The sequence below is a fragment of the Cherax quadricarinatus genome, chromosome 29, assembly GCF_038502225.1.
Source record: "Cherax quadricarinatus isolate ZL_2023a chromosome 29, ASM3850222v1, whole genome shotgun sequence".
NCBI classification, from domain to species: domain Eukaryota; kingdom Metazoa; phylum Arthropoda; class Malacostraca; order Decapoda; family Parastacidae; genus Cherax; species Cherax quadricarinatus.
The window spans coordinates 751964-764199 of NC_091320.1; the positions used below are offsets into that span (position 1 = coordinate 751964).

Sequence of the window (12236 nt, forward strand, 5' to 3'; positions counted from 1 at the left end):
ACTCTGCGGCCTTGCGCACCCTTAGGGTGCACACTTTCACTCTACCTGTCCTACTCAACGGGAAGGGGTTTCTCCCTCTGGACCGTCAGGAGATATTGGCCTGTACCTGCTCCTTCCTGCTGGCTTCAGGGCGTATTAGAGACATATGATACATAGTTATTAGTCAAGACATTCTTCCACTTTGGTCGATATTCCCTCTCCTAGCACTGGACGGCCGGGCTCGATACGGCGTTTTCTGTCAGTGGCCCTGAAACCCAACACAAGAAGAAGTTGTACCAGCTGTGACACACGTGTTGTACCAGCTGTGACACAGGTGTTGTACCAGCTGTGACGCACGTGTTGTGAACAATACTGTTAGAGTGTCTTCACTACCACATCTATGTGAGTATAACCTGTTGATATACCTTCCAGGGTAAACAACTGTTGATATACCTTCCAGGATAAACAACTGTTGATATACCTTCCAGGATAAACAACTGTTGATATACCTTCCAGGATAAACAACTGTTGATATACCTTCTAGGATAAACAACTGTTGATATACCTTCCAGGGTAAACAACTGTTGATATACTTCACAAGGTAAACTGTTGATATACCTTCCAGGATAAACAACTGTTGATATACCTTCTAGGATAAACAACTGTTGATATACCTTCCAAGGTAAACAACTGTTTATATACCTTCCAGGGTAAACAACTGTTTATATACCTTCCAGGATAAACAACTGTTTTTATACCTTCCAGGATAAACAACTGTTGATATACCTTCCAGGGTAAACAACTGTTGATATACCTTCCAGGATAAACAACTGTTTATATACCTTCCAGGATAAACAACTGTTGATATACCTTCCAGGATAAACAACTGTTGATATACCTTCCAGGGTAAACAACTGTTGATATACCTTCCAGGGTAAACAACTGTTTATATACCTACCAGGATAAACAACTGTTGATATACCTTCCAGGATAAACAACTGTTGATATACCTTCCAGGATAAACAGCTGTTGATATACCTTCCAGGGTAAACAACTGTTGATATACCTTCCAGGATAAACAACTGTTGATATACCTTCCAGGGTAAACAACTGTTTATATACCTTCCAGGATAAACAACTGTTAATATACCTTCCAAGGTAAACAACTGTTTATATACCTTCCAGGGTAAACAACTGTTTATATACCTTCCAGGATAAACAACTGTTTTTATACCTTCCAGGATAAACAACTGTTTATATACCTTCCAGGGTAAACAACTGTTTATATACCTTCCAGGATAAACAACTGTTTTTATACCTTCCAGGATAAACAACTGTTGATATACCTTCCAGGGTAAACAACTGTTGATATACCTTCCAGGATAAACTGTTTATATACCTTCCAGGATAAACAACTGTTGATATACCTTCCAGGATAAACAACTGTTGATATACCTTCCAGGGTAAACAACTGTTGATATACCTTCCAGGGTAAACAACTGTTTATATACCTACCAGGATAAACAACTGTTGATATACCTTCCAGGATAAACAACTGTTGATATACCTTCCAGGATAAACAGCTGTTGATATACCTTCCAGGGTAAACAACTGTTGATATACCTTCCAGGATAAACAACTGTTGATATACCTTCCAGGGTAAACAACTGTTTATATACCTTCCAGGATAAACAACTGTTAATATACCTTCCAAGGTAAACAACTGTTTATATACCTTCCAGGGTAAACAACTGTTTATATACCTTCCAGGATAAACAACTGTTTTTATACCTTCCAGGATAAACAACTGTTTATATACCTTCCAGGGTAAACAACTGTTGATATACCTTCCAGGATAAATAACTGTTGGTATACCTTCCAGGGTAAACAACTGTTGATATACCTTCCAGGGTAAACAACTGTTGATATACCTTCCAGGATAAACAACTGTTGATATACCTTCCAGGATAAACAACTGTTGATATACCTTCCAGGGTAAACAACTGTTGATATACCTTCCAGGATAAACAACTGTTGATATACCTTCTAGGATAAACAACTGTTGATATACCTTCTAGGATAAACAACTGTTGATATACCTTCCAGGATAAACAACTGTTGATATACCTTCCAGGATAAACAACTGTTGATATACCTTCCAGGGTAAACAACTGTTGATATACCTTCCAGGATAAACAACTGTTGATATACCTTCTAGGATAAACAACTGTTGATATACCTTCCAGGATAAACAACTGTTGATATACCTTCCAGGGTAAACAACTGTTGATATACCTTCCAGGATAAACAACTGTTGATATACCTTCTAGGATAAACAACTGTTGATATACCTTCTAGGATAAACAACTGTTGATATACCTCACAAGGTAACATAAACCTTCCTCTCAAACTTTTCCCTGGTAGCTGCTGCAACACAACAAACAAAACCCTCTTAATAATAATAATAATAATAATAATAATAATATCTTTATTTAGTACCAGTACATGTACAAGGTATACACACCATAGTTGACATCAGTGACATACTAATATATAGAAAGTTGCTTGTTATGATGAACATTTCCCGCAAATTAGATCAGTTTTGTCCCAGGATGTGACCCACACCAGTCCATTGACACCCAGGATGTGACCCACACCAGTCCACTAACACCCAGGATGTGACCCACACCAGTCCACTAACACCCAGGATGTGACCCACACCAGTCCACTAACACCCAGGATGTGACCCACACCAGTCCACTGACACCCAGGATGTGACCCACACCAGTCCACTGACACCCAGGATGTGACCCACACCAGTCCACTAACACCCAGGATGTGACCCACACCAGTCCACTAACACCCAGGATGTGACCCACACCAGTCCACTGACACCCAGGATGTGACCCACACCAGTCCACTAACACCCAGGTGCTTATTTTACTGATGCGTGAACATAGACAACCAGTGTAAGGAAATGTGCCCAATGTTTCTACCCTCGCTGGTAATCGAACCTGGCCCCTCAGTGTGTTAAGCAAGAGCTTTATCTCCCAGGCCACGGATCTCCCGTGTCTAACTCAACCTGTGCTAAAACTCAGTGTGAATAAAAGACCCTAAGATCTGGAATTCGTTGCCTGAATCATTGAAAGTCAGTTCAGAGCTATTGTTAAAAAAACACCTCATTTTAATTGAACCAGCAAAACTTTATCAAACAAAACCAGCTCATCCAACTGTTCCTGTTCTTCCAGTCTTCCTCCACTCCAGTAGAAAATTAATTACTCATCTTGTCCCATTATATCTCTACTGTAACTAAACAATTTCCTGTATCTTCATCACTATTCAGTTACTCAACAAAACTGAAGATCATTGAATCATTTTGAAATAATAAGTCATATTTTTAAAAATTGTACCATTGTTTATTTAGTTACATTATTTTGCATATAATAGTTAACTGAAGAAAAACTCCTACATAAGAGTCTATGTCTAATACTTAACCCTTCAACTGTCCAAACAGATCTATGTTCACATGCGTAGTGCTCAAAAAGTAGATTACGTTTTTTCACACATTTTCAAATGTAAAAAAAAAAAGATCTATGTTTTTTACATACTTTCAAATGTTGAAAAAAACGTAGATCTACGTTTGGACAGTTTAAGAGTTAAGTAGTCTTTAAGCATTACGATTAGTTTTTCTGACAAGCTTGTGTATACTAGTAGCTTTCTTTTATTCTTAACAATGTTTTATGACATGTACACTACATTATCTTTATAGTGTATAAAAATCAATAAAAATTTAAATTTGAATACATATTTACCCTCGAGGAAGGTTTCTTAATGCCCATTAAGGGCTCTTGGATATAAGGAATTGTATCTGATTTCCCATTCCTTGGATTGAACCTGATTGCTTCTCATTCCTCCAGGCACAGTATGACCTCTATGGTGGTTTCTTCTCCTCCTTCACTCCCATGAATATATTTATGCATATTTACTAGCTTCCATTTTGTATTGTATAGCCCTAAAAATTTTTTTTGTTTCTTTCAGAGTAAATCAGTACAAGATGGGGAAAACAGTAGAAAGAGCCAAGAAGAAGGTGGGCGGCTTTGTCAAGTCCACCAACTCCATGAACCCCGACCGACCTCGTGATAAGGTAACAATCAAACTGATCATTATTATTGCTGGAGTTTAAATACTTTTTGTGTGTGCCTTTCATATTAGATTATTATTTTTACCGCATTGACGACTGGAGTTATTCACCGCAACTGTGTTATTCAAATTAGTGTATTCTATTGAATACTGTGTTTGTGTGTGGGGGGAGAGGGGGTGCCGCTGCTGTTGAGTGAAGCAATCTCAAGCAAGTGTAAGAGGTGTGTGTTATTTATTAAGACTACAGTTGCTGGCTCTGTAGATCAACACGAAGGTATAAAGAATGACATCTACTTTGGTTTCACTTTGTTAAGGCAGTAAGGGCAAATATTGTTTGTTATTGTGTAAGAGCAATGGTGTATCTTCTGAGTACTGTAAGTTAATTACTTTGTAATTAACACTTTTATGTGATACAACAAACTTTAATGTACCAGCCATCTCCCACCGAGGCAGGGCGACTTAAAAAGAATAATGAAAGTTTTTATTTTTATTTTTAGTAATCCTGCTGACTTTACCAACATTATTTATCAACACTTTCAATAGTTTTCAAGTTTTCAATGTCAGTGAAACATTATGGTGCATATTAAGTACTTTTACTAGTGAAAAAAGTTTTTTTAATTTGTTAGGGACAATTTCACATAACTTCTCTGTCCAGTGTTTGGGGAGAGATTAACGGGTCAGGAGAAATTCTTGTTTATTAATTATTTAATGATCCATCGTGAAGGCATTGATGACAGAAACTGTTTAATGATTGATTTAAATATTCATTACACCAGGTCAAGATGTACCTGGCAAGAAATTATATTGATATGTTGAAGAATCATGACTCAAATGTATTTTTTACCATGCTACAACCACTTAAATCCAACCTCTTGGACCAGCATGTAACTAAACATACACAACAAAACAGACAAGTATGAAAATACTTTTCATTTGATGCAAATAAGGTATATAACAATGACAGATGTATAAGAGAGAGACTTGTACAATGTGAGGTAACTTTAGTGTTGAAATGTTTGACTCACTACAGCTTTATTAATCTAATACAGACATGGAAAGCAGATCTTTCTTCTTTCAACATGCCGGCTGTATCCCACCGAGGCAGGGTGGCCCAAAAGGAAAAACGAAAGTTTCTCCTTTTACATTTAGTAATATATACAGGAGAAGGGGTTACTAGCCCCTTGCTCCCAGCATTTTAGTTGCCTCTTACAACACGCATGGCTTATGGAGGAAGAATTCTGTTCCACTTCCCCATGGAGATAAGAGGAAATAAACAAGAACAAGAACTAGTAAGAAAATAGAAGAAAACCCAGAGAGGTGTGTATATATATGCTTGTACATGTATGTGTAGTGTGACCTAAGTGTAAGTAGAAGTAGCAAGACGTACCTGAAACCTTGCACGTTTATGAGACAGAAAAATGGACACCAGCAATCCTACCATCATGTAAAACAATTACAGGCTTTCGCTTTACACTCACTTGGCAGGACGGTAGTACCTCCCTAGGCAGTTGCTGTCTACCAACCTACTACCTAGAATGGAAAGCAGATAAACAGTGGAACCTCAAATTTAGAACGTATCGCTTATCGAACTCTTCGAAAATAGAACCCTTTTTTCGAACCAACTTTGTCCCTATTATCGAACTCACCCCTATTTTCGAACCGCCAGGTACCAGACCTGTCCGGCAGCTTTACAACAAGTTCAGTGACAGAACCATGTTCCATTTTAGGGAAATCTTAGAGGCACCAGAAACAGAGGACTGTGGACAGTTATTTTGTGAGACAGGGGTCCAGTGACTCTCAAGCTGGTCCTAGTGGCATTAAAAGACAGAAGGGAAGTAACCCAGAAAGGACTTTGATGCCTGAAGTCCTCATGGAGGAGGATTCTCCTTCCAAACACTAACCCCAACTCCCTCTCTCCTCCTCCCTATCTTCCAGATGCCATCACCAATATTCAATAAAGGGAAGTAAAATATTATTTATATGTTTATTTAAATTTATTAATACATAATTGAATGCTATATTTGTTGTGTGTATGTAAAACTATAATTAATCTCCATAAAATGTATTTTTTTGTGAATATTTTTGGCTTTCTGGAATGGATTAATTTTATTTCCATTATTTCTTATGGGAAATATTGGTTCGCTTTTCAGACTTTTCAAATTTAGAACTAACTCCTGGAACGGATTAAGTTCGATATTTGAGGTTCCACTGTACATATATATATGTTAGGATGGAGGTCTGGTGTAGTCTATGTGGGTGCACAAAATCTTGAATGATTTCACTTGATTTTGAGCTGATTGCTTAAAATCAGTCTGCTAACTGGTTTCCCTGAATTCATACATGTTCTCTTGCTCACACTCCAACAACACGTCAAGTTACAAAACCCACTTGCCTCCACGCACTCCTATCAAACGCATTTTCATATGCTTGTTGGATGTCTAAGTTTCCCTTACTTACAAAAACCTTCTTTACCCCTCCCTCCAACCTTTTCTAGGATGACCCCTACCCTGCCTTCCTCCACTACCGATATACATTATATACCCCATTTGTCATTCTGTTTTGTTCCATCCTCTACATGCCCAAACTACCTCAATAACCCCTCCTCAGCCCTCTGGATAATACCTCTAGTAGCTCCATTCTTCTAGTCTTCTAACTATGAAGTCTCTGCATAATATTCACACCATACATTGCCCTCAGACGTGTCATCTCCACTGCCTCCAGTTTCCTCCTCGCTGCAACATTCAAAACCCATGCTTCATCCATAAAAGTGTTGGTGTCACTATTCTCTGGTACATTCACCATTTTGTCTCCATGGATTAGGTTTTCTTTCCACAGATGCCTCAATGCACCACCCACCTTGTTTCCCTCCTCAATTCTATGGTTCACCTCATCTTTCATAGACCTTAATGATGAGTCTTGCCTCACCCCACCTCATCAAGTGATCATGGCTGTTCCTGGGACTAACACAGCCATTGTCAGTGTTGTCTGTACAGCAGGCAGATTTATGTTCATTGACATGGTATTTATGGACATAAGTACAAGTTTATGTAATACCATGAAGAGGACATAAGTAAACGTGTGAGGGAAACAGCTTGGGACACACCTACTGAGTGGCAGTCAACATAAATCTGACTGCTGTACAAAATTAATAATGGCTGTGTTATTCATAGGAATAGTCATGACTACTTGATGAATCAAGATGGATTGAAACAAGACTCATAATGAAGGCAGAAAAATTAATTAAACACTCTTGTTTAGGGTGTGGTGACCTGTCTTGGCAATACAATTGTACAGAACAAAGGTAGCCTAGATAAAGTTACCTCACATTGCACAAGTCTCTCCCTCTTACACAAAAGCTTACAAGAGCTATGAACAAGAATGCAGAGACAGGAATCCCAGACTTAGGGAGCAGTTTAACATTGCAACTGCAATTTAAGACATAAATGTTCCATGTGAGGAGGTGGCCAATCTACTTAACCCTAAATTCTGGGTGGGAAAAATTCTGACACTTGGTAGTCAATAAGTTCCTTGGTTTTCCCCCACTGGGATCAGGTGGGGGAGTTGTGCTTGTAATGAGTGTTAGCATTTAGGGCTTAGATGATGTAGAAGCTGACAGAAAATTTTGAAAGGAAGATGAAAGTAGAACTCTAAAAATAACACGTCGGCCATTTCTCACCAAGGCAGGGTGACTCAAAAAGAAAGAAAAACTCTCATCATCATTCAACACTTTTACCATCACTCATACATAATCATTATCTTTGCAGAGGCACTCAGATAAAACAGTTTAGAAGTCTCTCCAAACTGCCAATATCCCAAGCCCCTCCTTTAAAGTGCAGTCATTGTACTTCCCATTTCCAGGACTCAAGTCCGGCTAACCGATTTCCCTTGTCATGTGTCTTATAAATAATTACATGGTAACACAGATGTTTCAGAAAGTACTTTGCCAATACAGTTGTTAACCCTTAAACTGTCCAAACGTAGATCTACGTTTGCGTGCATACCGCTCTGACCTTGATTTTCTCCATAATAAAGCATGTAAAAAAAACATAGATCTATGTTTGGATACCTACACACGTGAACATAGATCTTTGTTTGGATAGTTTAAGGGTTAATATTTTTTAAATTCTGCAGCACCAGTCACTGAAGGATCATGACCTACTGTATCTTAACTCAGTAGACTGATATCAGTGACCTAAAGTATATTCATTTTAGGGCATCAGGGAAACCAGTAAGTTACATATGCTTCTTTTTTTAACACACCGGCTGTCTCCCACTGATGCAGGGTAACCCAAAAAAGAAGAAATGGAAGTTTTTCTTTTTACATTTAGTAATTTATACAAGAGAAGGGGTTACTAGCCCTTTGCTCCTGGTATTTTAGTTGCATCTTACAACATGGATGGCTTATAGAGGAAGGATTCTTTTCCACTTCCCCATGGATATACATTACACTTACTGTGTTATATTATTCTGTTAATTAACCCTACAGAAATGTGAAATGCTATCCATTGTTTTATATGTATTTTGTTATTTTTACAACTTAAATTAGTGATAACTGCAGCTTTCAAGAACCACACTGTGCTAAATTTTACTGTATATACTATGTAATAATTTTTTTTCACAGGTGCAGCTTCGTGGTGCTCCTTATGCAAGAGACAAGGCAACCATTAAACGCCTGCAAATGTATCGAACTGGGAAAGCAAAACGCAACAGGCAGGGAAAAATTATTAAGGCTGCCGTGTTCCAGAACAGAGTCAGTCCAGGTTAGTGTTGGTTGACTTGATATTGTCATTGTCCAGCTGGTAATATACTTTATGTTAAGAGAAATACTTTCCAGCTGTATTTGATTTTGATTTTTGTAACAGGTACTCAGGCTCGTGTTGAACCTAATCAGCGATGGTTTGGAAATACCAAAGTTATTGGGCAGAGAGCTCTTCAAACTTTCCAAGAAGAGATGGGAAAAGTCTTGAAGGATCCCTATCAGGTGAGTTTTAACTCGTAGTGATGGCTACATTAACTACATTTCTGAAATAATTTTTTTTTTCCACCATATCAGGTATCTCTCACCAAGGTAAAATGAACCAGATAAAGAAACACCTTCACTCATTCAGTAGTTGTCTTGCCAGAAGTGCACATCACAACTTAAATGACCCCTCTGGACTGCAGCATACCCACCCACTCGTAAAATAATTTTTCTTTTTTCAACGAACCAGCTGTATCTCACCGAGGCAAGGTGATCTAACAAGAAAAACAAACGTTTCTCTTTATAAATTTAGTAATGTATACAGGAGAAGGGATTACTAGCCCTTTGCTCCCGGCATTTTAGCCACCTCTTAAGACGTGCATGGAAGAATTCCATTCCACTTCTCCTTGGAGGTATTTCAAGTTAGCTCTGATTAATACTTAAAAAATATAAATTTTGCATAAATTTGATCTTAATACAGTGGACCCCCGCATAACGATTACCTCCGAATGCGACCAATTATGTAAGTGTATTTATGTAAGTGCGTTTGTACGTGTATGTTTGGGGGTCTGAAATGGACTAATCTACTTCACAATATTCCTTATGGGAGTAAATTCGGTCAGTACTGGCACCTGAACATACTTATGGAGTGAAAAAATATCGTTAACCGGGGGTCCACTGTACTATTTAAATCATATTAATTGTATTTCAGCTGTTTTATTGTTATGATTTTTGATTGAATTATAATTTTTGAGTTTATAGCATTCATATAGTGAGGTACCACTGCCATGTTATATAAGTGTAAAAGGGAAAGCAATTAAAAAATTCCATCGGCACGATTGTTGATCTTTACTTTCTGCCTCATGAAAACATTAAATGGTCTGTAAATTGTACACACTTCTTGCAAACTTTATTTCTGCAGTATACAAAATGTAGTTTACATGTAATAAAATTTCTTCTGCTTATTCTTTTTAAAATCATTACAGGAAAAGGGGTTACTAGCCCATTGTTCCCGGCATTTCAGTTGACTTTTACAACACGCATGGCTTACAGAGGAAAGATTCTTATTCCACTTCCCCATGGATATAAAAGGAAAAGTAATAAGAACAAGAACTATTTTTATTTTATTTTTTTTTATTATCACACTGGCTGATTCCCACCAAGGCAGGGTGGCCCGAAAAAGAAAAACTTTCACCATCATTCACTCCATCAAGATAAAATCAAAGAAAATTTAGATGAATGTGTATAAGTAAATGTGTACATGTATGTGTAGTGTGGCCTAAGTGTAAGTAGGAGTAGCAAGACGTACCTGTAATCTTGCATATTTATGAGGCAGACAAAAGACATCAGCAATCCTACCATCATGTAAAACAATTACAAGCTTTCATTTTACACTCCCTTGGCAGGACGGTAGTACCTCCCTGGGTGTATCTTTATATGTATGTGCTTCTAAACTGTTGTATTCTGAGCACCTCTGCAAAAACAGCGATTATGTGCGAGTGAGGTGAAAGTGTTGAATGATGATGAAAGTATTTTCTTTTTGGGGATTTTCTTTGTTTTTGGGTCGCCCTGCTTTGATGGGAGTCCGCCGACTTCTTAAAAAAAAAAGTAATATTGTTAAACACAAAAGAAAACCACTCCAATGTGGCGCATGTCAGGTAGACTAATACTAATGCTTACAGACTACGTAGGAGCTAGATATAGGTTATTTCCTGTTTGTTTTTACATAGTTATTCCTATAATGTTTCTAATTATTTAGGAGGCCTACTCTGTGACAGGATTCAGAGGCCTATGGTGATTAAGTGGAGAATTTTCTGCATGGGGTAATTTTGCATGTCATCCTGCAGGTGGTGATGAAGAAAACTGGCTTGCCCATTTCCCTGCTTAAGGAAGTGGCTAAGAATGCTCGTGTACACATCCTAGATACTGAACCTTATGAGTGTGTCTTTGGTAAAAAGAAGACAAGGAAGAAGCCCAATCTCAAGGTTAGTACTAAGGAATCAAGACCAATCTCAAGGTTAGTACTAAGGAATCAAGACCAATCTCAAGGTTAGTACTAAGGAATCAAGACTAAGACCTGCCTAGTATGGGCCAACAGGCCTGCTGCAGTGTTCCTCCTTTCTTATGTTCTTATGTTCTTAGTTTTCAGTTTTCCAGGATATGTCTGACTTTTTTTTTTTTGTTTTGGTCACAATCAATTCTCAGTTTGTTTAAGTTAAATTTGCTGAACATCCCTTCACATTGAATATTTCTTATGTTCTCTACACATGCATTTATTCTTGTCTGTTCTTTGATAAGGTTGGGTTGATAATATATTGTATTTGAGATTGAGTAGTATTTTCCACTGGAACACTTTAGTTTGGGCTTAAGAATCACAAAGTGCTGATCCTGAATCACAGTGTTTGCACCGCAGTTATTAATACTGATGTCAGACACCTGAGCAAACATCTCCTCCCCCATTTTGATTCTTCACTGCCCTTCCTAAGAAGTGAGATCTGCAGCCCTGCAGACACAGCAGGGCTGCAGATCTCACTTCTAGGATTAGACAGTTTCTTATCTACCTTTAGAAGCTCTTTAGCAAAATCAGTCAAAATAATACCAGCAGTATGACTCACTGTACTGACTGCAGCCTCAGCAGCATTTACCTATGAGTGATCCCTGAAATTGAGAATTCTTCCACTCACTAACTGTGACAAGACCATCCAAACAGTCATAGATAGCCATACTCAACAAATAATATCTCTTAATACAAAGGTTGAAGAAGCAGTAAAAGAATGGAAGAACAACTTAGATAACCAGTTCAGTGAATACTTTGCTCTCCAAGAAGATAAAACTGAACAAGATAAACTATCGGACGCAGTAATAGTTAACAGTCCACTTTTCCCATTGATATGAACCAAACGAACAGCAAAGAAATTACTCTGCAGATCATAAAGGACCAAACAAGTGTTATTGTACCAGAGTCAGAAATAAAAGAAGCCAGGTTACTAGGATCCCATGGTAGAAAAAGTGTTATGCTTAGATTCCACTCACATGACAGGAAAAAAGACTTAATTATTGCATCTATTAAAGTAAAGAAAGAGGTATACATAAACGAGTGTCTTACCAAAAAACGTCAGAACCTCCTGTATAGAGTCAGAAAACTTAAGCGGGAGAA

General features: G+C 37.9%; 1 protein-coding gene across 1 annotated transcript in view; it reads left to right on the plus strand.

The window, feature by feature from the left end:
* Positions 1 to 241: 241 nt before the first annotated feature.
* The window catches only part of Ns2 (nucleostemin 2), a 50951-nt gene continuing 38956 nt past the window's right edge, over positions 242 to 12236 (plus strand). The window contains exons 1-5 of the mRNA XM_053779388.2: positions 242 to 381; positions 4018 to 4123; positions 8741 to 8879; positions 8982 to 9100; positions 10927 to 11064. Of these exons, the coding sequence (XP_053635363.1) occupies positions 4034 to 4123; positions 8741 to 8879; positions 8982 to 9100; positions 10927 to 11064 (486 nt within the window). The 5' untranslated portion in view covers positions 242 to 381; positions 4018 to 4033. The remainder of the gene's footprint in view (positions 382 to 4017; positions 4124 to 8740; positions 8880 to 8981; positions 9101 to 10926; positions 11065 to 12236) is intronic.